The sequence below is a fragment of the Equus quagga genome, chromosome 15 (genome assembly GCF_021613505.1).
Source record: "Equus quagga isolate Etosha38 chromosome 15, UCLA_HA_Equagga_1.0, whole genome shotgun sequence".
NCBI classification, from domain to species: Eukaryota; Metazoa; Chordata; class Mammalia; order Perissodactyla; family Equidae; genus Equus; species Equus quagga.
The window spans coordinates 32452001-32478942 of record NC_060281.1 but is presented as its reverse complement, the minus strand read 5'-3'; the positions used below and the strand labels follow the sequence as shown (position 1 = coordinate 32478942).

The 26942-nt window shown below is 50.7% G+C and overlaps 4 protein-coding genes across 6 annotated transcripts; 2 read left to right on the top strand and 2 right to left on the bottom strand.

The window, feature by feature from the left end:
• Positions 1-1217: 1217 nt before the first annotated feature.
• On the bottom strand, positions 1218-16018 carry ABHD16A (abhydrolase domain containing 16A, phospholipase). Of its 3 annotated transcripts, XM_046640932.1 has the most exons (20): positions 15819-16018; positions 14762-14818; positions 13981-14047; positions 13649-13735; positions 10227-10312; positions 8150-8223; positions 7841-7963; positions 6307-6421; positions 6109-6210; positions 4742-4805; positions 4270-4319; positions 3784-3907; positions 3233-3337; positions 2954-3017; positions 2495-2551; positions 2298-2360; positions 2087-2163; positions 1904-2002; positions 1758-1804; positions 1218-1551 (listed from the first exon to the last, which is right to left on the bottom strand). In XM_046640932.1, exons 1-20 carry the CDS (start codon positions 15948-15950, stop codon positions 1468-1470), a joined length of 1677 nt encoding a protein of 558 aa, XP_046496888.1. In that variant the 5' UTR covers positions 15951-16018; the 3' UTR covers positions 1218-1467. The 3 variants fall into 3 exon arrangements, with proteins under 3 accessions (XP_046496888.1, XP_046496890.1, XP_046496889.1); XM_046640934.1 differs by lacking the exon at positions 13981-14047 and having other exon boundaries at positions 7841-8042; positions 15819-15902; XM_046640933.1 differs by lacking the exon at positions 15819-16018 and having other exon boundaries at positions 7841-8042.
• Positions 16019-17819: 1801 nt separating this feature from the next.
• LY6G6F (lymphocyte antigen 6 family member G6F) lies at positions 17820-20662 on the top strand. Its single transcript, XM_046640900.1, has 6 exons — positions 17820-17877; positions 18377-18706; positions 18789-19052; positions 20044-20199; positions 20372-20438; positions 20572-20662. The coding sequence occupies exons 1-6, from the start codon at positions 17820-17822 to the stop codon at positions 20594-20596; spliced, it is 900 nt and encodes a 299-aa protein (XP_046496856.1). The 3' UTR covers positions 20597-20662.
• A 1163-nt stretch (positions 20663-21825) lies between these two features.
• LOC124227008 (lymphocyte antigen 6G6e-like) lies at positions 21826-23586 on the bottom strand. Its single transcript, XM_046640909.1, has 2 exons — positions 23439-23586; positions 21826-22526 (listed from the first exon to the last, which is right to left on the bottom strand). The coding sequence occupies exons 1-2, from the start codon at positions 23488-23490 to the stop codon at positions 22303-22305; spliced, it is 276 nt and encodes a 91-aa protein (XP_046496865.1). The 5' UTR covers positions 23491-23586; the 3' UTR covers positions 21826-22302.
• A 1453-nt stretch (positions 23587-25039) lies between these two features.
• Positions 25040-26907, top strand: LY6G6D (lymphocyte antigen 6 family member G6D). Its single transcript, XM_046640907.1, has 3 exons — positions 25040-25148; positions 25246-25377; positions 26575-26907. Exons 1-3 carry the CDS (start codon positions 25094-25096, stop codon positions 26799-26801), a joined length of 414 nt encoding a protein of 137 aa, XP_046496863.1. The 5' UTR covers positions 25040-25093; the 3' UTR covers positions 26802-26907.
• Positions 26908-26942: the final 35 nt, after the last annotated feature.

Sequence of the window (26942 nt, the reverse complement as noted above, 5' to 3'; positions counted from 1 at the left end):
CTTATGCTTACAGATCCTCTTGCGGAGATTTCTCTAGTTGAGTAGAAACTCTTCTATAGAAAGTTGGCAGGTTCTGTGAACCTAGAGAGGAGGAGAAAGGTGCCAGTATCAGCTCTCAAGTATTTGCTAAGGGTGGAACATTTTGGAGCTGTGGCCACCTCCTCTCTTTCAACCCCAAATATCAAGTGTCATATCACCTGACAAGTCCTAGATCACGGCTTCCCACAGAGACTCAGAATGCCTCCCCTTGAGTGCTGAGCTGGCGGGGGCAGACAGCCTCTGCCTTGGGGATTGCAGAGGAGCTTTATGCACTGGAGTTGGAGGAGACACTGGAATTAGCCAGGGACTGTATCCAGGACATCAGAACATTGTTGCCCACGTTAAGCATCTTGTGCAAAACAGTGGACTATAGGTAATAAACCTGAGATGTTTCATCTGCAAAAGAGGTTTCCAAGCGAAGAAGGTGGCCAGGCAGCTCATGGGTGGGAGAGGGATTCATTCTGTTCCATGAGGTCCAAGGATTAGAAGTAGGACAGAAATTACAGGGAACCAATTTCCTCAGGTTCAACCTAAGGATTTTCTTCTAACAGCTGTCCAAAAAGGCAAAATGTCGCTCTGGGAGGACATGAGTCCTTGGCACCCAGCCCTCAGTCCCTGGCAGGCCCTGTGTTTGTTGAACTGCAAAAGGGATGTGAGGAGAGAGACTTGATGACATGGTGAAGGTGGTGTGCAGGGTTTGCTGCATAAGACACGGGGAGCAGGCCGTTCCTCACTCCCCATGGGAATAGCAAGAGCCGAGCAAAGAAAATCCGGAGTACTGATGGTGAAACCATGCAGGTTAGACCTGGAAATGGGTAGAGGAGCTGAGATGCTGAAAGCAGGTACTAGAGAACACTTTGTAAATAACAAAGTTCATGACTTGGAAGCAAGAGGGGGCAGCCCATGGGCTCCTAGAGGGTTAAATGCAGCAAGGACTGAGGCAGGGGCCAGGGAGCCTCACTGGTGGTGACATTACCAGGTGAAGCTTGGGGACCCCTCGCATGAGAATAGCTCAGGTTGGGGGCTGAAGGCCTGGGGGGACAGCAGAGATGGGGAGGGTTAAACTGGCCATCTGGAATTGGGGCCTCTGAAAGCCCAGTCCTTTCAGGCTTCAGCTCTCCCCACTACCAGCCCCTGCCTCCCTGGACACTTGGGAAGTCACACAGTTAGCCAGCCGGTAGAAAAAATACCTTTTTATTAATTATTAGGAATAATCCATTCATTTAATGCAGGATGTGTGTCGGGGAAGGTTAGGTATTGCTGGATGGATGAGGGGAAACGTGCAAAAGGAACAGTGAGAAGGGGGATGGTCCCCCACTTTCCACAAACTATAAACAGCAACATGGAACACAGAAAATCACAAATAAGAGGGTCCTTCCTCATGTCTCCTCGCATCCCATTCTTCCAGAATGAGTCCCAGTGTGGTCCCTAGAGGTGCCAGGGCATCTGGAAGTTCTGGGCTGGGAATGGGGTGCAGTGTGAGGCCTCAAAGTTCTGCAGATGCTTCTGAGCCTGAGGAAAGAGGGCAGGACAGGTGGGGTGCAGAGCACTGCAATGAGCAACAGCCCCTGGACACCTTGACACACCCTCCGAACCCACCACTCACTCTGTAAAAGCTGCCACTTGCAGTACCTACAGGGTATTCCCTGTTCCCAAGCCTCACATGCACCTCCTAGCCATTCAGGCACCCCCTTCACGCTCCCCACCCCTGAACTCACCAGAAACAAAGCCAGCTGCCGCCTTCCATCTGCACTCATGTCCTCCCCTGCAGAGGAGAGGCACTCAAACACAGGCCATGCATCTGGGTATTCATCCCTTTCCTGGGCTCTTCCCAACTGTCTCTCCTGCCCCAGGGCCTCCTTACCCACACTCCAGGGGAAGTCAGGCCCATGTTCTGCCTGGTAGGAGCGGAGGACAGACAGACACCAATCCTCCTCCACTTCCCATCGGCTGTAAATTGAAGCTGGTCAGAGAGAGAGATGAGGGTCTGTCAGCAACCAGGCCTTGCCAAGCCCCCACCCAAAAGACTCACCAGATCCCATTTCACCTTCCTCCAGCTGTGAGGAGGCCTCCAGCCACTGCCTCACCACTCGAAGACCCTCATCTGCCATCACACGAGGATACCTACAGAGGGAGTGTCAGGACTGGAGGTCAGGACCGGCTTCTCTTCATTCCTCATCCATGAACCTCCTCCTCTCCCTCCCTGTGCTGGTGTGTGTACATGTGTGTACACATACACACATACACACTGCTCTCACCGATGCTGCAGAAGCTTCAGCAGGAGGTCATTGCCTCGGTTGGACATGATGTCCTCAGGAACCCTGGGGGGTGAGAAGAATAGACACTGGAGAGGCTGGAGGCTGGGGAGGAAGGGTCTGGATACCTGGGTTTCTGTGGGCAGAGGTGGGAGGGGCACTCTCTGGATCCAGGAGGGCAGAGGTTCCCAGGCACTCACGTGGTGGTGATGATTTCATCCTTGGTTCTTCGGATCAGCAGCACAGGGCCCTGGTACCTTCAGAGGACAGAGTAGTAGGGAGGGAGAACTCAGAGGGAGACAGGTGACAACTGGCCCAGGTTGCATTCTTACCCCTGCAATAGCAGGGCCCTATGGGCTAGTCCTTCACCCAGGGGTGAGAGTCAGAATATTAAGACTGGGCATTGCTCAGTCGGGCCTTGCTGGGAGATCCCTGCTGTGTCAGGCATTAGCCCTTTGGTTGCCAGATCATGGGTCCTAGGGTACCTGGGCAGGGTTGGGCCAGCTGCGGTGGTGGCAGGGTTACTCAGGGGATGTAGACAGTGACCATTTACCAACTTGCACTTTAGTACTAATTTCAGCGTTTGAACACCCAGCAGAACCCATACGGGGGTGAGGTGGGGAAAGGGTGTGATATGCTAGACACTAGCATGTCCTCACCTGCACAGCTGCTCTGCGTTGTTTAGATTGAGATGCTGCCTCACGGTCCTGGTCACCAGGCCCCCTAGAGTGGGATAAAAGTGAAGGGACGGCAGAGACAAAGCCCTTGCCCAACACAAAGGTCCCCACTGTTGAGGACCCCAGATAGGGGAGTCCTCCTGCTTCTCAACAATAGGGCAACCCACTCCCCACCGACAGAAAAGGAACCATCTCCAGTTACAAACCTCCCAGTTCCAGCCCACCCCTTCCCTGGAAGGGCAGCCTGGGAGCTGCACTCACTCCAGCTGTCTGGCATGACCTTCAAGGCCAAGGGCACCAGGTCGTCAAAGGAGGCATCCAGGATCACGGCACTAATGTCTGGGTAGGACATGGCTGCCCACGTGGCTGGTACCAGGACAGGGAAGAAGGATGAGGACCGAGGGGTTCCTGCCCACCACCCCTGCCTTTGTCCCGGTGACCCCATAGGCTGACCCCATCCTCCTAGGTCTCTCCTTAACCCCTCATTTCACTCGGCCAGGGCACCCTCTTGAGAGGGCAGCAAGAGAACATCGAGATGTATCAAAGACAATACACAGGAAACATTCACTTCCCTGATCTCCCCACCCCAGGACCCTGCTCTGCTTCTTTTAATAATCAGGCACATGGGTGAAAGGAAATGTGAAGTGTATACAAATAGGACACTTTCTTCCAGACCCACTCAAAGATACCACCTCCATCCTCTCCTTCCTTAAGTCTCCACCCCACTCCGGGGCCTCCAGTGCATTTTCCCACCTCTCCTGAGGAGGGGTGCCAGGAATGTGTCTACAGTGGGGTTGGAAGGAGGCTGGTACCAGTGAAGCCACCGATGGACCAGGCATAGATGATGATGTCCTGGGGCTGGAAGCCCAGGCGGTGGATGGCAAACTGGACCACCACATCCATGGCATTGGCCTCATTCTGTGGGAACGGCACACCCTGTAGGAGGAAGAGCAAAGGCAGGAGGGGGTCAGTGCGAAAGGCCAGCTTGCTGGCCACCCGCACCCTCCCAGCATGGACCCTTCCTGCAGCTACCCTGCAACAGAGAAGGCACAGAAGAAAAGGGGGGTGGGAGAAACTGTTCTCTCCAGAAACCAGCTGTTTACAGTGAGATGCACCTCCTCCCTCCTGCCAACCCCTGCTTTGAGGAAGGGGTGTGGCTCCCCTGCCCTTGGCACTCAGGTCCCAGGTGAGTGGGAGCCCCTCCAGAAATATGTACCCATTTCCCTCACTCCAGTGGCTGACCACAGGGAGACAGACCATAATTCAAGACAAGGAGGGGACTCCAGAGAGGGTCTCACCGTGCTTCCAGCAAAGCCTGGATGATTCCAGCCCAGGACTGAATATCCAGCTGGAACACAGAGGGAGGAGGGGCTGGCACCTCATGGCCCACATACCCACTCCCCAGCCCTGGGGGAAGGAGCAGCAGGACACTGAGGCTCTTATCACCCGCCAACTCAGAGGGAAATAACTCTAAGCCATCCCAGAATGGGATGACACTGGAGGTTCTGAGGCAGCAGAAGGGAGAGATGGGTGATTAGGGGGTGAAAGGGGGTTGGAAAGAATGAAGAGCATAATTAGGTTAGGGACACAGCCCAAGGGGAGAGATTTAAGGTTAGCAAAGCAAATGAGGAGGGGACTTTTCCCCAAAGGTGAGGGTCTCAATCCTCCCCCAGAAAAAGTAGCCAGGCCAGGGGAGGTCATATCAGTGTGGGAAGGTGGGGACATTCCATTCCAAGGAGCAGAGATAAGAGTGCTGAGTCACAGGCCTACCTTCCAGAGGCGTGGAGACACAGCCCACCTCATAGAAGCCCGCGTTCCCCTCACAGCAGATGACCTAGGGAAGAAGGCAGGAGGGTGGGCTGAGAAGGAGCCAGGTTGGGACTGAGAAGTCCCCTCATAGCAGGGAAGGCAGCCTGTGGGAGCTTTGCGGGGTAGAGGAAAGAGCGCGCTCCTATTCTCTCCAAGAGAATGGAACTTCCCATTACACAAGGCCCACAAAATGAGAAGCAGAGTGGATGCAAATGCTTAACAAACTGGGCCCTCAGAGGAAGAGGAATGATTCCAGTTGAATTCCTCAACCACTCAGCACAGTGTCCATTTTTCCTTGCAAGTCCACCAGGTGGATATCTTTGGTGTCCACCGAAGAGATCCATAGTTTGAAAGACACCAAACTAGGAATGGGATTATGGATATTTTTTTTCCTTTCTAGTTTTGAGTCTATTTTTCCTGTGACTGTTTCTTTTTTTCTTTTTTTCTTTGAGGACGACTAGCCCTGAGCTAACATCTGCCAATCCTCCTCTTTTTGCTGAGGAAGACTGGTCCTGAGCTAACATCCATGCCCATTTTCCTCTATTTTATATGTGGGACGCCTACGACAGCATGGCTTGTCAAGCGGTGCCATGTCCGCACCCAGGATCTGAACCTGTGAACCCTGGGTCTCCAAAGCGGAACATGCGCACTTAACCACTGCGCCACCAGGCCGGCCCTCTGGGACTGTTTCTTTGGTGTAGTATGCCAATAGCTTTCCCTCTCCCTCTCGGGGCTCTAGTCTTATGGTCAGATAAACTCTAATTCCACGTTATCTAATTCCATTAGATAAACTCTAACTCCATGGTGCGCCAAGCCGAAGCTCAGAGATGGAGGGACTCGCATGCACTTGTAGCAGCCAGGCAGAGCCAGGACTAGAACCCAGCTCCCCCTGGACTGCTGGCTTCGGACTCTTTCCAGGGCTGCTTTAGGGGACTTTGGAGCCAGGCTGCCTGGGTTCAAATCCCAGCTCTACTACTACGTACTAACTGTGTGATCTAGGAAAGTTATTCTGTGCCTCAGTTTCATCATCTGTGAAACGGGCTAATATAAATAGTTCCTATCTTACAAGGTTGTTGTGAGCATTTCAATACATGCCTTGCATATGGTAAGTGCCATCTAAGTGGTGACTACCACAGTGATTACTTTTTGGTCCTACTTCATCTGTTTCCCTCTTGCAGGGTTTTCCTACACCAGCAGGTCTTCGGGGTGGTGCTAGGAGATGGGAATATCTCCAGCTGTGCTTCCTTAGGGCTGCTGTAGAACTGGGATCCCCAGAACCTCCAGTGCCCTCCCCGCATTCTACCTTTGGGCCCCCTGCTCCCTCTCACCAGCTTCTGTCCCTGGGGCTCAGCGGTCCCCCGCCGGTCCACAAACATGGTGTCAATCTCGTTGCCATCACAGGCCAGCAGCTTTGCCCGGCGCCCGTTACACTGAGTGGGAAGATGCAACAGCCAAGTGTGAGGGCCAGGAGGCCACGTCCTTCAGGGGGAAGGGCCATCGGGGGGGCAGGGGCAGGGGAGCCTCACCTCTTCCACCAGCCGGGCCTGGCCCTGCAGCAGCACAGGCATGAGGGCCTTCTGGAGCAGGTACACAGAGCCCGGATACAACATCCGGCGCCCCAGGGTGTGCGCCACCAGGTAGCTGTGGGGAACATCGGGTTAAGGAACCCGCAGCCCCAGTGGGGCCCAGGGACCCCCCAGCCCTAGCACTCACAGACTCTGGGGTCTGCTTCACCCTTGACCTTCACAGCTTCCTTCCCCTCTTTCAGGACTTAATGAAACAATATATGTATAAGGCTGGTGTTTTTCAAGCTATTTGTACTTTATTTTACTGCGACCTTTCTAAGATACACATTTTACATTGTTGCCCAGTACACACATATGCACATATAATGCTGGAAGCTTTATGAAATAATACTTTTTATATACTATAAGTAAAAGCAAAGTTAGTATCAAATATGTTTCTGTTAATGTATAAACACAACTTATTAAAAGTCCCCAAATAAATAACACTTTAAAAAAAATGACAATTATAATTCACTAAATTGATTTCAAGATTCACTGATGGGTCAAGATCCATAGTTTGAAAGACACCAAACTAGACCATAAACTCCATGGGGCAGGGGCCTGGCTGTTTGTTCACTGCGAGATGCCCGACATCTGCCACGTAGTAAGTGCCCAGGGCCTGGCGCAGAGCAGGAGCTTATTAACCATTTACCAAATGAATGTACTATTCTAGACAGATAACGTGTGCTAGGTGCTGTTCCTGAAAAAAACGACTGACTACTTCCAGTTAATCTTGAAGTAGGATATGTCCCCAGAACAACATTGTACAACCCCATCCACCATCCCCCTGAAAACCCCACATTTGGCTTGCCCCTCTGACCAGACAGCACACTGTCAACAACCGACCACTGAATCCAGCCCTTCCTTGGTATCTCAGAGCCTGCCTCCTGGCCCCCAGCAATAGAAAATTCCCACGCATCTGCTCCACTGTAAGATACGAATGGTTACAGCTGTGACTTCTGATGTCATCAGTACCCACAACTACCATTTACTTGGGCTTTGCCGTGTGCTCTCAGGCCCCCAGGTGAGGTGGAAGCCCTTCAGAATACGTTACCCTACTCAAACTCACCAAGCCTATGAGGTGGGTTACTTACGGATGCAGAAATTGTAGTTCACTCAAGGTGGAATAACCAAGGAGCAGAGGGGCCAGGACAGGGACACAGCCACCATGAGACCCTGCTTCAGCTAAAGCTATGTGTGCCCTCTGCACTCCCAACCTCATTCTTCCCTGTCAGCCTCAGAGAAAGAGCTTTTGCGTCAGACAAAACTGTTAATTTCCCAGCTCTTCATTCACCACCTGTGAGACTCTGGACCTCCTTGAGCCTCTTTTCTTTACACATAAATGTGGATAAAAACAACTCTGCCACAAATAACATAAAGTACATGGCACTAGGCCCAACAAATGACAGCTATCTTACAATGGAGCCCCCAGTCTCAGAGCCCTCGCCCTGTGTCCTCTCCACCCCAGCTGGCTTCTCCTCCCTGCTGCTCCCACCTGGTGATCTGACAAGGCAGCTTCTTGACTCGGTTGAGGAGGGTGTCTGCTGTCCCCCGGTGCAGGGGCTCTGGGCGAAGCAAGGCCACACCCCGGCGGGAAGGGCCCCCTCGGGACTCCTTCCTGAGGAATGGAAAGATGCAGGGGAGGATGGGGTCAGGAGCAGCAAGCTGGACATCTGAGGTCCGGAGGATGGTGGGGTCTAGGAACGAGGAGAGGGTGCTGGAAGGCAGGCACTGGGGCCCAAGAGTGCGATGGAGGCTGGGGATATGGCAGAGCAGGGATGGAGCGAAAGAACTGGGGCCTCACCGGCTGCTGGGTTCTTCCCAGTGGAAGTCGACTGGCCAGCTCCTGAAGTCAAAGTTGTAGTTGGCGAGCTGCCTCTATGGTGGGCAGGGAGAGAAAGAGGAGGGGATGAAAAGGGGAATTGAGAAGTTGGGGAGGCCCACCTACCCACCCTTGACACCCTCATCATCCAGGGGACTGGCCCCTACACATCATGGGGAGACAAACAGAGGGCAATACCCTCCCAGTTCTCAGATGGAAAGCTCTGACATGGCCAGAAAAATCAGGCAAGAGACGATGCCCTCTGAGGTATCAAGACTGGCTGTCTGGGGCCGGCTCTGTGGCCGAGTGGTTAAGTTCGCACACTCCACTGCGGTGGCCCAGGGTTCAGATCCTGGGCGCGGACATGGCACTGCTCGTCAGGCCACATTGAGGCAGCGTCCCACATCCCACAACTAGAAGGACGTGCAACTAAGATATACAACTGTGTACGGGGTGGGGTTTGGGAAATAAAGCAGAAAAAAAAAAAGATTGGCAACGGTTGTTAGCCCAGGTGGCAATCCTTAAAAAAAAAAAAAAGGAAAATTGGCAAAAGTTTTTAGCCCAGGGGCCAATCTTTAAAAAAAAAAAAATAGACTGGCTGTCTTCCTTCTTCCAGAAGAGGAAAAGAACACTCTTCGCTTTTCCAAAATCTAAGATTGACCCGCCCCCAGAAGAGGTGGCTGGAGATACTGGTGCTTCTGAGGGAGGAGGTGGAGGGGCTATTGGCTGGTCACACTCCCTTTCCCACCTGGGTCCTTTACATGATGCTATCTTGGAGGACCAAAATGATTGTCTCAAGGCTGGGTGAAAGGGAAGGAGGGAAGTCACGCCCACGATGGTTCCTTTGCATCAGGGCCACCTCTTGGATGAAGCCCTCTCTGACTGTTCCATCCTCATAGCCACCTCCTTTCCCTCAACACCTGCAGCCACGGGCCGGTGATGCCATCCAGACCTTCTGTGCCACCGGTCACCCCACTGAGTCGGTGCACATGCCTTTTGAGGGCGGCGGGAGTGGTGTCTTAGACTCTGCTGTATTCCTTCCCCACTCCCAGAGCTCCCAGCACTCTATTTTGAGAGTTGTTTTTTATTTTCTGTCATAGAAATTTTTTGACATTTTCAAAAATAACTTGGCTAAGAGAGAGCAATAGGAAAATTGTACAAAAGCATAAATGGCAAAACAAAACAAAATGAAGAAAAGCAAATTTCAGGCAGACTCCGCTCAGACCTGGACTCGAACCTAGACTCAGCCACTTTCTGACTCTGTGACTCTGCCGGGGTCACTTAACCTCTTTTTGCCTCTGTTTCCTCAGATGTATACTGGAGGGTAATAACACCACCTCATGCGGTGGTTGTGAGGATTAGAAAGGGTGTATGTAAAATACGTCAGACAGCGGCATGGCAGAGCATCCTTACACAGCTCCATAAATGGCGGTGTGGAGCAACCAGTAATATGATGATAGTGGTCATAGCTGTTTGATCCCAGAAACCCCTTTGTAACAGGAAAGAGCTTCATAGGGCCCTAAAGCCCCCTCTCAAAGATAATCACCCTGCAGCACTGCCTGGGCTGGCCCAAATCCAAGGACACTGTGCCCTGGCTTTTCTCTCTCCTGGCGCCACGCTGTGCTCCCGGGGAATAAGACTGGACATACTTGTCCATCTTGTCCCATCCCCAAACAAAGCTAGCATGGTGTTTAATGCATACAACAAAAATAAACAAACATTTACAGAACTGAGCTGCTGTGATAAAAAACTCCCGTCTAAGAAACACTGTGGAATGTTTCAATGTCTAGACAATTCTTGTGGCTGGAAGGTGGAGAGGCGGAGGATTGCTCTAGCAGAATATTCCATTATAAGTGGTAGGGGAGGAAAAATTCCTCAGGCGGACAGTTCACTTGTGGAGGAGAGAAGGGATACAGCAATGTGCGAGCAAACACCCAGTGTGGTGCGTGGCACAGCACACCTCCTCCCCCTGGCAGAAGCCACTGCCCGGTGCCCTGGGGAGGCAACTGAGGAGGCTGCTGCCAGGGCAGCTGTCTGGCACATTCCTGGAACCTCTCACCTTGTTTTCTGCAGACTGGTTCCTATGTGTTGCCTCCAAGATGGTGATGAACTGCCGGTACTGGGGGTTGGTCCAGCGGCCAATGCCTAGAGGAGAAAGGACAGGAAATAGTGTCAGGAACACTGGGAAGCAAGATGAGCAGGTTTCAGGAAGAGAACTGGAGATGGGCAAGGAGAAGGCCCTGGAAGGAGAAGTGAGAGCAACAGGAACGGAGGGCCAGGATCTGGGGAAATAAGAGACCTGAGCAGACCTCCTTCCTCCATATCCAGCAAGTGGCTACAGGAGTCTCCCTCTCTAGCTTCTTCCATTTGTTTCTCTATAGACTAGCGATCTTCCACCCTCCAGAATGTTCTCTCTCCCTAGTCTTAAAACACTGTCACAAAACCTCACTATTCACCCTTGCAAACATTGGGTTTTGCTTCTTTTCGGTGCCACCTTCTCTGGCACTTGCTTCTCTCTCTTTTCTATGTTGTAACTCCTGCGATCTGGCTCTGCAGCCTCTTGCTCTTGCCCCATAATTACTTCCTCACTGAATCCAAGTACCCTTCCTCCGTCCTCTGTGCCACTCAGCACTCTTCCTGTCCCTCAAAATTCCTTCTTCCTCTGCTTCCTGGGTCCGTCCATGTCTCCTTCCAATTCCTGGACTGCTCCTCCCTGCCTCCATTCTACTTCCCTCTCTGAAAGGAGAGCCATTATCAACAGTGAGCTCTATTCTCTCCTCACTCGGCCCCACTCTCCCTTCCCTGCCAAGGAGTCTCAAACCCTGACTTCTCTGATTCTGCTGACCTGACAGGTGTCATGTGCCAGGCACTGTTCTAACCTGAGAGAGAGCAGGAAATGAGACACACAGGTCCTAGCTCTCAGACAGCTGGCACTTTGGTTGGGGTGGGGAGGTGGGGCTAGAGAAAGACAATAAACAAGTAAACAAGAAAATTTTAGAGAAGGGTAAGTGCTATAAAGAAAATAAAACCAGGGGCCAGCCCGGTGGTGCAGCAGTTAAGTGCGCACGTTCCGCTTTGGCAGCCCGGGGTTCACCGGTTCGGATCCCGGGTGCAGACATGGCACTGCGCGGCACGCCATGCTGTGGTAGGCATCCCACATATAAAGTAGAGGAAGATGGGCATGGATGTTAACTCAGGGCTAGTCTTCCTCAGCGACAAGAGGAGGATTGGCAGCAGTTAGCTCAGGGCTAATCTTCCTCAAAAAAAAAAAAAAGAAAAGAAAACCAGAATGAACCAGAATGCTATGTATCATCAAGGGGAGAGATGCCAAACAATGAAGCAAGCTGAAGAATGATTTGTATAGAGTGATACCATTTGTGCCAAAAATGTAAAATGCACAAAAAAATGCTATATATTGTTTATACTTACCATATTTCATAGATTCTAAGATGTGGGTTTTTTTCCACATTTGAAAACTCTGAAATAAGTATGCATTTTACAATTCACAGCAGCTTAGATTTGATGAAATGAGGTATATACTTCATACAAGTATAAAAATACGGACCAGAAAAAAACCACCCCAGATGACAACGGTTACCTCTAGGGGAACAGGAACATGGGACTGGGGAAGGTTCCAATGGAAAGGCCCACTCTATCTGTAACGCTTTATTTAATATTTTATTGACAAAAGGTATTTGAAGCAAGTATCACAAAACATAAGGATTTTAGTTCTTTTTGATATTTTTTCTCTAGATTTTTCTGTATTTAATTTTTTTTCCAAATTAAAAATAAATAGGGGCCAGCCCGGTGACACAGCGGTTAAGTTTGCACGTTTCGCTTTGGCAGCCCAAGGTTCGCCAGTTCGGATCCTGGGTGTGGACGTGGCACCGCTTGGCAAGCCATGCTGTGGTAGGTGTCCCACATATAAAGTAGAGGAAGATGGGCACGGATGTTAGCTCAGGGCCAGTCTTCCTCAAATAAATAAATAAATAAATAAATTAAATAAAATAAAAAACTGAGACAAAACCGAGTAGTGGGAGCTACTTTTAGACAGGGTGGTCAGGGAAGGCCTCTCTGAGAGAGCCCAGCCCCATGGAGATCAGGAGGCAGAACACCGCAGGCAGAAGGTCCTCACCCCAGACTGAACCCAACTGCAGCCACCAGCTCCTGAGCTCACCACTCCCTTCTTGAAGCATCCCCCTCACCCTATTTTCATCATGTGCACCCGCCAGGGGACAACGATTTGGTTTGTCTCTCCTTTTTTTTTTCTTTTTTTTGAGGAAGAGTAGCCCTGAGCTAACATCTGCTGCCAATCCTCCTCTTTTTGCTGAGGAAGACTGGCCCTGAGCTAAATCCATGCCCATCTTCCGCTACTTTATATGTGGGATACCTACCACAGCATGGCTTGCCGAGCGGTGCCATGTCCGCACCCAGGATCTGAACTGGTGAACCCCGGGCCACCAAGGCAGAACGTGCGAACTTAACTGCTGCGCCACCGGGCCGGCCCCTGTCTCTTCATTTTTTAATTATGATATATACCATACATATATAAAACATACATTCAGTTTAAAAAATATAAAGCAAACATTCATGTGACATCACCCAGGTCAAGAAAGAAAACAAAGCCACTTTCCACCAGGAATCTTCCCCATCCTGTTCCCTCCCTGTCTCAGGTAATCATTCTCCTGACTTTCTTTTTTTTTAGATTGGCCCTGAGCTAACATCTGTCGTCAATCTTTTCTTTCTTCCTCTTCTTCTTCTTCTTCTCCCCAAAGCCCCCAGTACATAGTTGTATATTCTAGTTGTAGATCTTTCTGGCTCTGCTCTGTGGGATGGCACCTCAGCATGGCCCGATGAGCGGTGCTAGGTCTGCGCCCAGGATCTGAACCAGCGAAACCCTGGGCCCCAAAGCAGGGTGTGCGAAGTTAACCACTCGGCCACTGGGCTGGACCCTCTCCTGACTTTCAAGACAACCATGCCTGCGTTTTACTTTAGTGTTTTGCCACTTATATAAGCATCCCTTTTGAACTTTATATAAATGGAAACATACCGCATAAATTATTTGGTGGTCAGCTTCCTTCACTCAACATTACGTTTGTGAGATTCATCTGCATTGTGAGTGTAGTTCTAGTTTGTCCCTTTGCGTTGCTGCCTCCTGTTCCCTTGTAGGACTCCACCTTACAATGTACTTATCCTTCCTACCACTATTTGTGGCCATGGAGTTGTTTCCAGTTTAGGATTCTTACAAATATATATATGGATTTGTTGTAGGGTATATGCATCTCTTCCAGATAATAGCAAACTTCTCTGCTACTTATTTTTTCATATTTACAACTCAAGCCCTTTAAGGACAAGATCATGCCTTGACCATTCTCAATTATTCCCCCTCAGAGCACAACACAAAGTGGTATTTACAGAAGGTACTTAATAAATATTAACCCAGTGTTGGATAGATCCAGACCAGGCTCCCTCTCTACCTACCTCGGAGGCAGGCCACGCCTGCCAGCAGCAGTAGCAATGTCCCAGCATAGTGAGAAAACGGCACCACTTTGGACAAACTCAAGTAACCTGGGAGGAGAGAGGGACTATGTGAGAAGCTTTCCCCACTGCCCTTCAGCTCCTCTTCCCAGTTCAGCCCCATCCTCCACCCCACACCCTCTCTTTGGACAGCCACCTCCTCTGAGGAAGGAGATGCCTGATGGAAGAGGGAAGCCAAGCCGTCCTCCACAGGTCCCCTTTCCTCTTTAGGGAGTTGGCTCATCTGCCAACAACCTGCCCGTTTCCTGTCCCACCACCTTTGAAACCACACTGACCTTTCCTGTATAAGTAGAAGAAGGCGAAGGGAGAGGAGTAATAAGAGATGGACCAGAAGACTGAAGCCTGCAGCAGAGAGACAGAGACAAGCAATCAATACACACAGACACAGAGGTCTGCATTTCTGGGCCTAGGCTCTAAGCAAAGTGGATAACCTGAGGGATATGACATCAAGTACCTATTTTGTGCATAACATCATGCACACAATAGGTGCTCAATATTTGTTGAAAAGCAATGTGTCAGAGCATAACGGAGGCTGGGAAAAGTAGGTACAGGTCTATTTTCTTCCTCTTATCATCTCCAGACATAATTTCATCGCATTTGAAAGCCAGCCTCTCCTTCTGCTCAAGTTAATCAAGCTTTTTCAATCGGCCCTGCTCAGGACAGCCCCTGGCCTGGTCCCCAAGAGATGCACAAACGTCACCACAGGAACCCTGCCAGAGAGAACAGCTGTCTCTGCAGCCAAAGAGGTTAGTTGCCAGGGAGGACAGGTCACTGGGGACTGCAGGACTCAGCACCTGCGGATGGTCCCAAGAGTAAATACTTTATCCTCATGGCCCAGGCTGCCCCAGAGAAAGCGGTGCACATGCCAAAAGAGAGTGCAAAGTATGTGAGCTCGAGAGCGTGTCTATGTGCGTGTGTTGGAGAGGTCTGCTGCAGAGCCCAGAGCATCCCCCGCCCCCGGGGGCGCTGCCTCTCCCTGAGCTGGGAAGGAGAAAGTTCAGGAGGGCAGCTGGGTCTGAAAAGATGCAGTAGTCCCAGATGCTAGGGCAGACATACCAGCGCCAGGATGCTGTCGGCATGTTTCTCCAGGGCACGGGGCTGATAGTACGTTTCCTGCCAAAACAGATGGCTGCATTAAGCACCCTGGCAATTGCTAAGTCCTTCCCCTTCCCTTTTGGAAGCCCTGATGTGTGTCCTCTGGTTCTAGCCTTCAAAGCTCTCTCTCCTGGGACATCCCTGGCTCTCAAAGAAGCCCCTCTTCCCCACTGCCCTCCAAACATGATTTCCCACCCTAGACCATGAAAACAAACACAGGGGGCTGGGCTTGGAAACAAAAGTGAAAGCAACATTGGACGACTTTTGCTCCTTTTTCACAACCCACAAGAAATGGCTTGTGGGCGTGCGCATACAGGGAAAGGGGTTAGAGAAGAAAGGAAAGACACCATAACAACTTTAAAAAGGAAAGAAAAGCATCAGAAATAAGAATAGGATGATGAAGAAAGAGAATGTGGCTGGGGGTGGGCCGTTTGTAGGGGAGAGTAAACATAATTTGAGACAACTGATAAAAAGGTAGAGAATTTAGGAGCACAGCCTACCACCAACCCCAGCTTTTATGAATGCAAAGACCCTGGGGTCTCCAGGGTAAGTTGAGGGGTGGGGTGGGGAGCGGCGGATACATGATATGTTGAAGAAGTCATTTTGAAATTCAAGGCCAGGGTAGACGGAAGATAAAACGGAACCGGGCAGGCACTCAGTAAGAAGAAACAGAGAGTTTGACGGCAAAATCATCCAGCTCCCTAATCCGCGCAGGTCTCTTCCAGGACTTGAGTCAACTGGGACCGGCAGGCATCACGACAGACAGCGTTGGGGGTCGCAAAAGGAAAAAGCAAGGAGTGGTAGTCGGAAGGAGAAAGCGGTGGCAAACAGCGATAAAGGAGCGGCTGGTCCCTGGGCGTGACTTTAACCCAGGAAGCACAAAGAGCGCAGACTTTGCGGACAACTGGCTTGACAAGCAGGCTCCCCCGATTTCCAGTAATGGGCCCTTCTGGGGAGCAAAGGCCGCAAAGGGGTTTGGGCCGTACCATGTTTCTGACCAGGGGAGAACTCGACTCACCCAGGAGCTGGAAGTGGGGGTAGTGACTGAAGTTGGAGTCTCAGGGACGCCGGACGGGGCCCTTTCCGAGTCCCTTTCCCGGTAGATTTTGTAGAGCCGGGGGCCTAGGACGCAGCTCAGCAGCTTCGCCATGACCCCCGCTCGGGCCGCTGCTCTTCCAGCAGCAGATCCCCCTGCCGGCCCCGCCCTCCCCCGGCCTCTAAGGTGTTGCGTGCCCTTGACGTCAGCACGTACCGGCTCCGCCTCGTGCCAGTCGAGACATTTTCAGCGCTTCTTGAGAAGGGTTTCGTGCGGTCGGACCTACGGGTACAGCAGTGGTCAGAAATTAGTTGGAGGCGTTTGGAACGCGGAGAGTTAGAAAGTTATCGGGCATATAATTAAATCACTTTTTCTATCTTTTAATATTTGAAAAGATAGTGGGAACGAGGGGGAAGATTAGGAGCGCTTGACAAGAGCAACAAAAAAGGTGATAAGGTGTCTGGGAATACATCAAACAAAAATGCAAGATTTTATGAAGAAAATTACAGAAGTTTTGAAAGAGGTAAACGAAGGCTTACACCATGGTCATGGGTAGGAAGACTCAGTATTGTTAAGATGTGTGAAATACTGGTAAAAAGAAAATGGATGAATTAATCGCTCTTAAGCGTGGACAAATCTTAAAACCGTAATGTCGAGTGGGAAAAAAGAAAGCCACAGAAGATTACGTGCAACATGACAGCATTATATAAAATTCAAAAACATAAAATTTAATGATCAAGTAAGTGAAAGATAAAGAGCAAATTTAGAATAGTGTTATACAGCGTAGAGGATCTTTGACTGAAATGGTAATATGTATTCTATTTCTTAATAGATATACCTGTTTGTTTTCTTTTTCTCTGTACTTTACACCTACATAATATCTAAACCCTTTAGCTTTTTACTGCAGTAAACACATATACAGAAATCTATCCCAGTTGAATATATCCATGGAATCAGCACCGAGCTGAGGGACACATCATGCCCACATCTAGAAGACCCTCTCCAGATCACTGCCGGTAGCTCCTTGCCCCATCTAAGGGTAACCACTATTTTAATTTCTAACCTCATAGATTAGTTTTGCCTATTTTTTTACTTTATATAAAGGAATCATACAATAAGTGCCCTTTGTTTCTGGCTTCTTTCACTTATTATGTTTGTGAGATTCAACCTCATTGCATGTCGTGGTTTATGCATGGTCTTTGCTGTCTAGCGTTCCCTTGTGTGAATATACCACAGTTTATTTAGCTATCATACAGTTGTGCATTAGATATAGTCTGTGATGTACATGGAATATTTCATCAAAAACAATTTTAAAAATGAATAGCCTTTAAAAATAAACATTAAAAACTATTAGAGCTACATGAAGATGTGCCTTGAGAATCCTGCCTGGGGCAAAGGGTGAATCAGTGAATCCTCCAGGCCCCTGTTATCCCTCTCCTTGAGTGATAACTTAATACCACCATCAGGGGCTCAGGAGAAGTGTGTGGTGTGACAGGCAGCCACGGGGAAAGTCATTCTAAATCATTTATGGAGTACTGACTGGGTGTGCAGTCTTGTGCTGGGTTCTGTGGAGACCAACACGAAGACTCACCTACTTCCTTCATGGCCGGCATCTCTTAGGGGTGGAGGAAAGAACACAGAATGTACTTCTAGACTGACAGGAAGTGGACAGTCGTAATCCCTTCTGCGCATGCTTCACAGCATAGAAAGTCTTTGGTCTGAGTCCCTCAGCTGATGTGGAGTCAGAAGGGTGAGGAGGTCATCTTCGGAGGGGCCTGGATTAGGTCTTTTCCCTCTCAGGACAGAAAGGTTGTGGTCACTTTTTTCCCAGTAGACATGCAGCTGGGCTTTATCTCCCCGGCATTCCCATCCCCTCCAGAGGCCCATGTCACTCCAGACCAGGGAGTGTGGTCCTTTATCTGGGTTCTGTTTCCTCCCTGGGGACACCAGGTCTCGGGCAAGAGAACTTGGCAGGCTCTCCCCATGGCAGTCTTATTCCTTCTCCTTCTGTTCCTATGTGGGACCTCCCAGGCTACTGCAGGTAAGGAGCAGGAGGTAGGGGATTCTTCAGCTATTCATAAGGTAGGGAGGAACTGCTGCTGTTTCTCCTAAGGGGCCTGGAGAAGGCATCTGACTCAAGAAGATAGATTTGCCCCACTGACCTCCTCCTGCCTCTAATACTGGGGAAGACCCAGAGACAATGAAGGTCCAGGTCATGTACAGTTTCCTTTAGAAAATAAGAAGAGATGAGTAAATGCTTCCAGAAAAGGAGAAACGAGAGGAAGAGATACAGGCATTTGCTGACTATTCCAGCGTTTTTTCTCTTGCCCTCAGATTTCCTCAGTCACTTAGGGAGAGGGGAGGAAAGCCCCTACCCTCTTTTCTCCACTTCACTTTTTTGTAGCTGTCACTTGAGAAATGTGCTCAGCCAGACCAGTGCTGGGGGACCTCAGAAGGGGAGGAAGCCAGGGGTTGGAAGATGAGTAGAAGGTTGTTAATCTGATGGAGGTCTCTGGCTTCACATGACCCTCTCCCCACAGACAGCATCCAGGCCATCTATGTAACCTTGGGGGAGTCAGTGGAGCTGCCATGTCCTTCACCACCCACCCTGCATGGGGATGAGCTCCTGTCCTGGTTCCGCAGCCCTGCAGCAGGCACCCCCACTGCCCTCGTGGCCCAAGTCCAAGTGGCCAAGCCAGACCCAGGCCCTGGAAAGCCTGGAAAGGAATCCCGGCTCAAACTCCTGGGGAACTACTCTTTGTGGATGGAAGGGTCCAAGGAGGGAGATGCCGGGCGGTACTGGTGTGCTGTGCTAGGTCAGCACCACAGGTACCAGAACTGGAGGGTGTATGATGTCTCGGTGCTCAGAGGTGAGTGGGGACATGCAGACCAGCGGCCACTGGGGGCCAGGAAGCCCAGGCAAAGAACTGAGGGGTCCCTCTTTCCCCACAGGATCCCAGTTATCTGCAAGGGCTACAGATGGATCCCTCTGCTCTGTCCTCCTGTGCTCTGTGGTTCCCGCCAGACGCCTGGACTCTGTGACCTGGCTGGAGGGGAAGGGTCCTGTGAGGGGCCATGTACAGTCCTTCTGGGGCGATGGGGCTGCCCTGCTCTTGGTCTGTCCTGGGGAGGGGCTTCCTGAGCCCAAGCGCCGTAGACCAAGAACCATCCGCTGCCTCGTGTCTCAGAACAGAGGGGTCAACTTTAGCCTGGCAGGTAAACTGAGGGAGGATATGGGAAAGGATGTTGCCTCTGGCACATCCTCCACCTGCTTCCTAGGGGAGGAGGTGAGATAGGAGGAGAATCTGTTATTGGCCAGGTCAAGAGGGGTGATTTCTAGTGGAGCAGACAACCTCCTATAAAAGGAGGGCTTTTTTCTCACTGACTGAATCCATACAGAGAAGGAGGTTGGGTAAACCAGCTGTCTGGTGGAATAAACCATCAGCTAAGAGGGAGAAGGATTCTGGTGGAATAAACCATTGTTTAGAAATAGGATAACCTAGGATTTTTGTGGAATATCCCATAGCAGAGAGGAAGAAAATAGGAATTATTGCTGAGGGAGTTGTCTTTTGAAGAAAGCATATATGCACTGATGTTATAATGGGCCATTGATAGTGAAGGCAGAAGGAGAAAAATATATAATTGTTTTACAATAAAAAGTCCATTATTCAGAGAAAGAATGCTACTGGATGTAGAATAACTCATTTATAAGGCAGAAGGGAGGAGCAAATGGCCATTATTTTGGTAAGCAAAGCCCAGTTAGTGGGCAGTGACTGGGTCTTATTTCTATATCTGTAGCACCTAATATGGTTCCTGACCTGTGGTGGACACTCAGTGAAGGCTTATGGAGTGAATGAATGAAAGAATGAATAAATGGAAGGCACTTTATTTTTTTTCTTGAAAGGGCAGATTACAATGAAGGGTATGAGGAGAAATTACAGTTATGGCTGGTGGTCTGCTCTGGAGTTAGCTGTCCATGTGTGGGTAGGGGGGTATTGCCATTGTCTAGTGATGTTGGTTTACGGCGGCAGGGTGAGAGGCCTGGAATGGGGCAAAGTGGGGTGGTGGATATCGGGGGCGAGGAAGCTTATGAAGTCTTCTTTTGGAAGAGCCCACCAGAGTATGGGGGGAAGCCTCTCTTTGGGGCACAAGGACAGACCTCCTTACTGCGTCCCTCCTTGTCTCTCTTGTCTTTCCCTTACTGCAGCCTCCATGGATGCCTCCCCTGCCCTCTGTGCCCCTTCCAGGGGCTGGGATTTGTCCTGGATCCTGATGCTGGTGCTCACAGCGGGCCAGGGGTTTGCCATCCTGGTCCTCAGCATCATGCTCTGGAGGCAGAGGGTCCAGAGGGCTCAGTGCAGAGGTGAGTCCCTCCCTCCCAGAGGGAAAAAGAGCACGTGGAGCAAGGCAGAGGGTTGAAGCTCACATCTTGCCTCTAGACTCTGTCTTCTCTGGGGGAGGAGGGTGGTAAGGAATATAGCTCTGAGCTATATGATGACTTCTCTGCTGCACCCCATATGGCTCCTTCTCCCCAGATGCCTCAATTCCTCAGTTCAAACCCGAAATCCAGGTCTATGAGAACATTCATTTGGCCCATCTCAGGTGAGGAACAACTAGGGGGCAGAGGCATAAATCCCAAGGGGTATGGGGTTGGGGTGAAATGGGCTCCTGGTTCCGAAGGAGGTGGAGAAGGGAAATATCCTTAATCTGTCTTTCTGCTTCGCAAAACCCACAGACTACCTGCCCCCAAGACCAGATGATCTCGGTGACATCTGCTGGGAAGCATGACCTGCTGTCTCTCTGGCCATCTGGCACCTGAAGGATTCCCTGAAAAACCTTGGTTGGGGGGAGGGGCTGAGAGTACTACTTCATAGTCCAGCTGGTCTCCAGCCGCCAAGCTCTGTGTGTGTGTGTGTGTGTGTTGGGGGTTGAGGGGAGTGGAAGGAAAGGAGAAGCATTATTCCGTGATGTCACCTATGAAAAGGTGTGGTCTCCTGTCTTGTAGCTGCCAGTGGGGGATGGCCCTGAGCCCATAGTACCTTGGGATTAAGGGGAGCCTGGTGTAGCTGGCAGGGGATGAGGAAGATGAGGATGGGCAGAGAAGAGACAGAGGGATCCAGAGGCTTGAGCAATGGTGGAGAAATGGGGGAACTGCAGGACAAATGGGGGAAACTGAAAAAAACAGAAGGAAAGAGACTCAAGTCAGAGTAAGGAAGAAGTGGACAGAGAGAGAGAGAAAAGTAGAAGCACAAAGTGGGAAGACTGAGGGACAGAGAGAATGCAAAGAAGACTTCAGTTGCCTCTAAATTAAGCCAGATCTCCCCACCCCATCTCATCCTTACAAAGAAGAGAAGTTGAGAAAGAACAAGCACCTTTAATCAGACCCCAGACATCCTCAGATGGAAGGAGAGGGAACTGAGTCAGAATGGGGATATCAGTGCTCAGCCCCCACCACGGGGCACCCTCTTTATCCTCATCATGCATCCAGAGCAGTGAGCAGTTTTTTGTCACCCTGACATCCCAGGAGCCCCAGGAGTCACGCACTATCTCCCTGTGTGGAGGGAGTGTCCACAGCGGCAGGTGGGCAGGTTTCCCGGTGGGGTGCTCAAGCAGGCCCTGCGTGTCTGTGAACCCTGGACGAGTCTGGGCTGGTGAAGCGGGAGGGAGCATTGATGCTCCTAGCTTGTCCATTCCCCAGTCTCAGGCAGAAATGAGCTGGACTCCAGCCACGCCCTCACAAGCAACTCCACCAGGCGTCCTTTGCTCAAGGTTGGGCCTCACTGGAGAAAGGCTTTCTCGGAAGTCTCACCTAAAGGCTTCACACTGTAGTGGCTTCAGCTAAGCTACTGGCAAGAAGGAGGACGCAAATGACACAAATGGGGAATGAGGCGAACGTTATGGTTCAGGTTCCAGCACCCCAGCCCAACCCAAGCAGCTCTAGTTTGCTTTTAGACAGCATGCACATACACACACGCGCACACACCCCCAGCAGTGTTACCAGACTCCCAGGTAGCACTTTTATTAAATTTACTCTTCACAGTTCCCCAAGCCCTTCTTCCTGAGTTCCTGACCTACCAAATTAATCTTTTCTAGAAAGACTCTCCTCCTCACTATACCTGGTGCCCCTTCAGTCCCCTTGCTTGGGACCCACAGCTCCATCAAACGCCTGCCTTGCCAGAGACCTGGGGCTGAGAGAGGGCATCAGCAACAGGCATCTAGAAAAAGACACAAGACATCAAACAGGTGTTCTTAATGAGGCTGGGCTCTGGGGGAGGTGCTTGTAGGGAATGGAGTGGTACCCATAGGAATCAGGTCTTGGGAGAGGTCTGTGAAGGTGTTGGGCCATGGATCTGAGGTCACTGTACAAAATCCGGTTCTTGGGCATATCTCAAAAGCGTCTGTGGAGTTGTGTCCAGGGCCATGGTGATGGTGAAGTCCTGGGTTGAGGGCTGCATATCTCGAGAGACTAGTGGAGGAGGTGGTCTCCCCAGGTGAAGCTTGCCACGAGGAGGAGCAGAGTGTTGAGAAGTGGGGTCGGGAGCCACTGCAGTGTGGTGGCTGCATTGCACAGGTCCTGCTCACAGCAATGGTGCTGCAGAGTGTAGGAGCGTGACCAGTAGGTGGCATGGCCTGGCAGAGGGCACTGGATTCTTGGGAGGCAGCCTTTCCACTCGATGATCTCACTCTGCTCTGTGGGACAAAGGGGGAATGCTAAGGCAGGGGCCATGGGAGCAGGAAATGCAAGATAGATGGAGGTGGGGAAGGACCCGGAGAAGGGCCATTGGACCAGAATCCAACCTGAGGTGCCAGTACTGATGCCACAGGCTTCATCATCCTGACACTCAGTGGGAACAGGGTAGCAGGGTTTGGCAAAGCTGCAGGTATAACAGTGGAGCCGCCCCTGGGCAGGGGAAGTGGTGAGATCTATGGGATTGGTGGAGATGGAGCAGAGAGGAAGGGCACACAGGTCAGGTGAGAGGCCAAGCCTAGATCCCGGACAGGGATTCACAGAGTGAGGTGACACACAAAGTGGGGAGAGTGGGGAGAGGGAAGCGGTAAACCGGAAGGAGAAGGACACACAGAAGTAGAAAAAAGAGATACAGAGAGGTCAGAGGGGAGACAATTCAGGAAAAGAGAAAGACACAGAGGCGAGAGAGATACAGGGATTTGAGATGCACAGACGTGAACAGAAGCCAAGAGAATCAGAGATGAACATAGAGAATGACACAAAAAGCCGGGGGTGGGGGTGGGGACAGTGAAGAAGTTAAGCAGATGGTGCCAGGGACAGATGAGAAAATAGGAATTGACATTGACCGAGGGGCGCAGCAAAGAAGCAAGAAGTGAGATAAGGGATGGGGGAGACAGAGGCTTGTCAAAGATGCTACAAGAAGAGACAGTTATTCTCAAATGCCCTTGAAAGGAAACTTTTCCTGTTCCACCTTATCAGGCTGGCCCAAGGCCATTCCCAGTAGCTCTTCTTTCTAAAGCTCCCACAACTCTCTTCTTGGCATCTCCCCACCAGCCTCCAGGCTCCTCCACACACCCCCTGCCCCAGTGCCTCCCCCAGCCCCCTGCCCCCACAATTCCCCAGCCCACCCTTACCCAGTGCCCCACAGAGAAACAGGATGCAGAGGAAGGTGCTGGAAGAGCCCATGGCTGAGCCCAGGATTCTGTAATCTGGGAGAATGTGATCTGCACCCCTAGATCCTGAGAGTTGGAGCAGCAGAGCAAGACAGGGAGGGACCAGTAAACAAACACACCTAGGGAGTGAATCTCGGGGGCGGAACTGCGACCAAATTCACCAGCTTGATACTGCAGGGCCCTGGCCCTCTGCTTCTGTGCCCCACATCTCTCACATCCTCCCTGCCCCCTACTTGAGTCTGCTCTTGCCTTGAGAGTCTTCTCTGTTCTCTCAGTGTTTGTCTCTGTTACTCCTTGCTGCGTCTGCCGCTCCTGAGTTGTGTCTGTCACCTTCCCTCCTACTCCTCACCCTCCCTCTGCTGGTTTCAAGCTGTTCTCTGCTCTCTCAACTCATTTCCCTGTCTTTGTTTTTGCTGTCTTTTCCCCCTTCGTGCCTCTAAGTCTCTCAGGCTCACCCTCCAGATCTGGCCCAGATCTGTTTGAGTGTGGTGTTTAAGTGTGATGTTTGAGTATGGAATCAACAATACTCCCTCCCACCCACACACACACACACAAAGCCCAGCTATGTAAGGGAGGACCCCACCCAGCTTCAGATCCCTTTGATTTCCCCAAGCCTCAACATTCCTACCCCATAATTATCCCTCCCAACTTTACTACCTTGGAGGAAAGAATCATAGGTGGGGCCAGAGGGCCGGATGTGTTTCCACCGGTGTGGGGATGGGAGGTGGGGAGGGTCATAAAGACTAGGAAGGAATGGGGAGCTAAGATTTTGGGGGTGATGGTAGAATCTGGAAGACTGGAGTTTAAAAGATTGGAGAGGGGAGAACCACGTCTGGGGAATCAGAGCAGGAATGTACTAGAAGGAGTAAGACTGGAGGTGGGGGTGGGGTGGGACAGAGGAGACACAGGTATCTGTGGAGCAGCAGTTTTCCAAAACTTTTGTTTTTATCTCAGAACCTCTTTACACTCTTAAAAATTAGTGAAGACCCCAAGGGGCTTTTCTTTGTGTGTATATCAATATTTACTACACAGTAGTATTAGAAACAGAACATTTTAAATAGGTTCATTTGAAAATAAAAATAATAAACCTATTACATGTTAACAAAACATAATTTTGTGAAAAATAACTTCTTCCCCAACAACACAGTGAGAAGAGTGGTACTGATTTACATTTTGGGGAATCTATTTATTGTCAAGCTTAGTAGAAGATGGCTGGTATTTCATACCTGCTTCTGCATTCAGTCTGTTGGGATATGTTTTTTTGGTTGAAGTATATGAAGAAACTCCGGCCTCACACAGATATATAGTTGGACAAGGAAGATCGTTGAGGACCCTCTGAAAGGGTCTTAGGGACCCCCAGGAGTTCTGGGGTCACAGTTTTAGAATCGCTGCTGAGAAGAGGAGTTTGGGGACTCCAGAGGATGCTGAGAGCTCTCTCTCCCCTGGGGGCCCCTCCCTGTCCCCACTGGGGCCCCTCGCTGCCCGCTGGGGGAGACTCTTTCTTCCCTTTTAATTGCCCTATAAAGCCCAAGGCAAGGGGGATATAAGGCTGGCAGAGCTGGGCCAGGGAGGGGGGCGGGTGGGAGGGAGAGGCGCTACTGACACAGGCAGACACAATGAAGCCCCTCCTTGTCGGGATGCTGCTTGGCACCCTGCTGGGGACTGCCGTGGGTAAGGAGGCAGCCCAGGCGGCTCTTGCACAGGCTTGTCCCCCTCTGCCAGCTGGCTCCCCGAGAGCCCAGGTCCAGCGTCTTCTCTCTTCTGCCAGGAAACCGCATGCGGTGCTATGACTGTGGTGGAGGCCCCAGCAGTTCCTGCAAAGAGACGGTGACCACCTGTGGTGAGGGCGAACGCTGTGGCTTCCTGGAGCGCAAACCCCGGAACAAGCCATCTGGAAACCGTGAGTCCTCAGTTTTCCCTCTTCCCCTAGCCCTTCCCTGCTTCCAGAACCTTCCAGGCTCATTCTGGCTCTGGGCAGATGGTGCCGCTGTCAGAGTAGAGCAGTCTGTAGCCCCTTCTGGCTCCTGGCACCAAGCCTTTCAGGAGCCGGCTGTCTGTGTGGTCCCCCTTCCCTCCCCTTCTTCTCCAGAATCTCATGGGCCATTCACTCACAAATAGTGGGAAAGGCTCTGTCTTGAAGGCAGGGACCAAAATATTAAATCAAACTTCAACTTCCAGGCGTCAGCTAAGGACCAGGGAAGTATGTGTGTATGTTTTAATTTTTAATTTTGAAATAATTTTACATTGACAGAAAAGTTGCAAAAATAGTACAGAGTTCCTATATATCCTCCACCCAGCTTCCTCTAGTGTTAACATCATACAAAACCATAGCACAATTATCAAAATCAGAAAATAACATTGGGCGGCCGGCCTGGTGGCACAGCGGTTAAGTGCGCATGTTCTGCTTTGATGGCCCGGGGTTCACTGGTTCGAGTCCCAGGTGCCGACATGGCACCGCTTGGCAGGCTATGCTGTGGCAGGCATCCCACATATAAAATGGAGGAAGATGGGCATGGATGTTAGCTCAGGGCCAGGCTTCCTCAGCAAAAAAAAAGAGAAGAGGATTGGCAGATGTTAGCTCAGGGATAGTCTTCCTCAAAAAAAAAAAGAAAAGAAAAGAACATTGGTACAATATACCAACTAATCTACAGATCTTATTCAATTTAGCCAGTTGTTCCACTTACGTCCTTTTACTGGTCCAGGACCCAAACCAGGATCCCATGTCTTCTTAGTCGCCTCCTATCTGTGACAATTCTGTCTTTCTTTGTCTTCCATGACCTTGACACTTTTGGAGAATCCTGATAAGTTATTTTGTAGAATGTCCCTCATTTTGGCTTTATCTGATATTTTCTCATGATTAGACTGAGATCATGAGTTTTGGGCAAGAATACCACAGAAATGATGTTGGTCCTTTTCAGTGCATCACATCGGAGGGCTCACAATGTCAATGTGTTAACTCTGATCACTTGGTTTCAGGGAGGTGTTTTTTGAGGGGGCACAGAATCCCTTTGGGCTGCTTGAAATCACATCCGCTTTGCCCCAGAAGGCAAGTCCTCAAGCCAGGAGTCCAACACCCCAGTCTCATTCTCTCTCTCAGCCTCAGTGACCGTGATTCATCACCATCCAGCCTGCGTGGCAGCCCATCATTGCAATCAAGTGGAAACAGAGTTGGTGGGAGACGTGACTTACACAACCCACAGGGACTGCTGCGTCGGAGACCTGTGCAACAGCGCTGTGGCAGCGAGCTCTGTGGCCCCAGCATGCATCTTGGCCGCAGCAGCCACCGCCCTGGCCTGGCTCGTGCCAGGACTGTGGAGAGGGTAGTAAGAGTAGATAAGGGAAGGGAGCAAGGAAGCAAGAGAATGAAGGAGATCTGAGGTGAGAAGACAAACACTCCTCTGTGAGCCATTAAAATCTATTGACTACTCTAGAGCTGACTGGAAAATTCCATCTATGTTTTGTTGA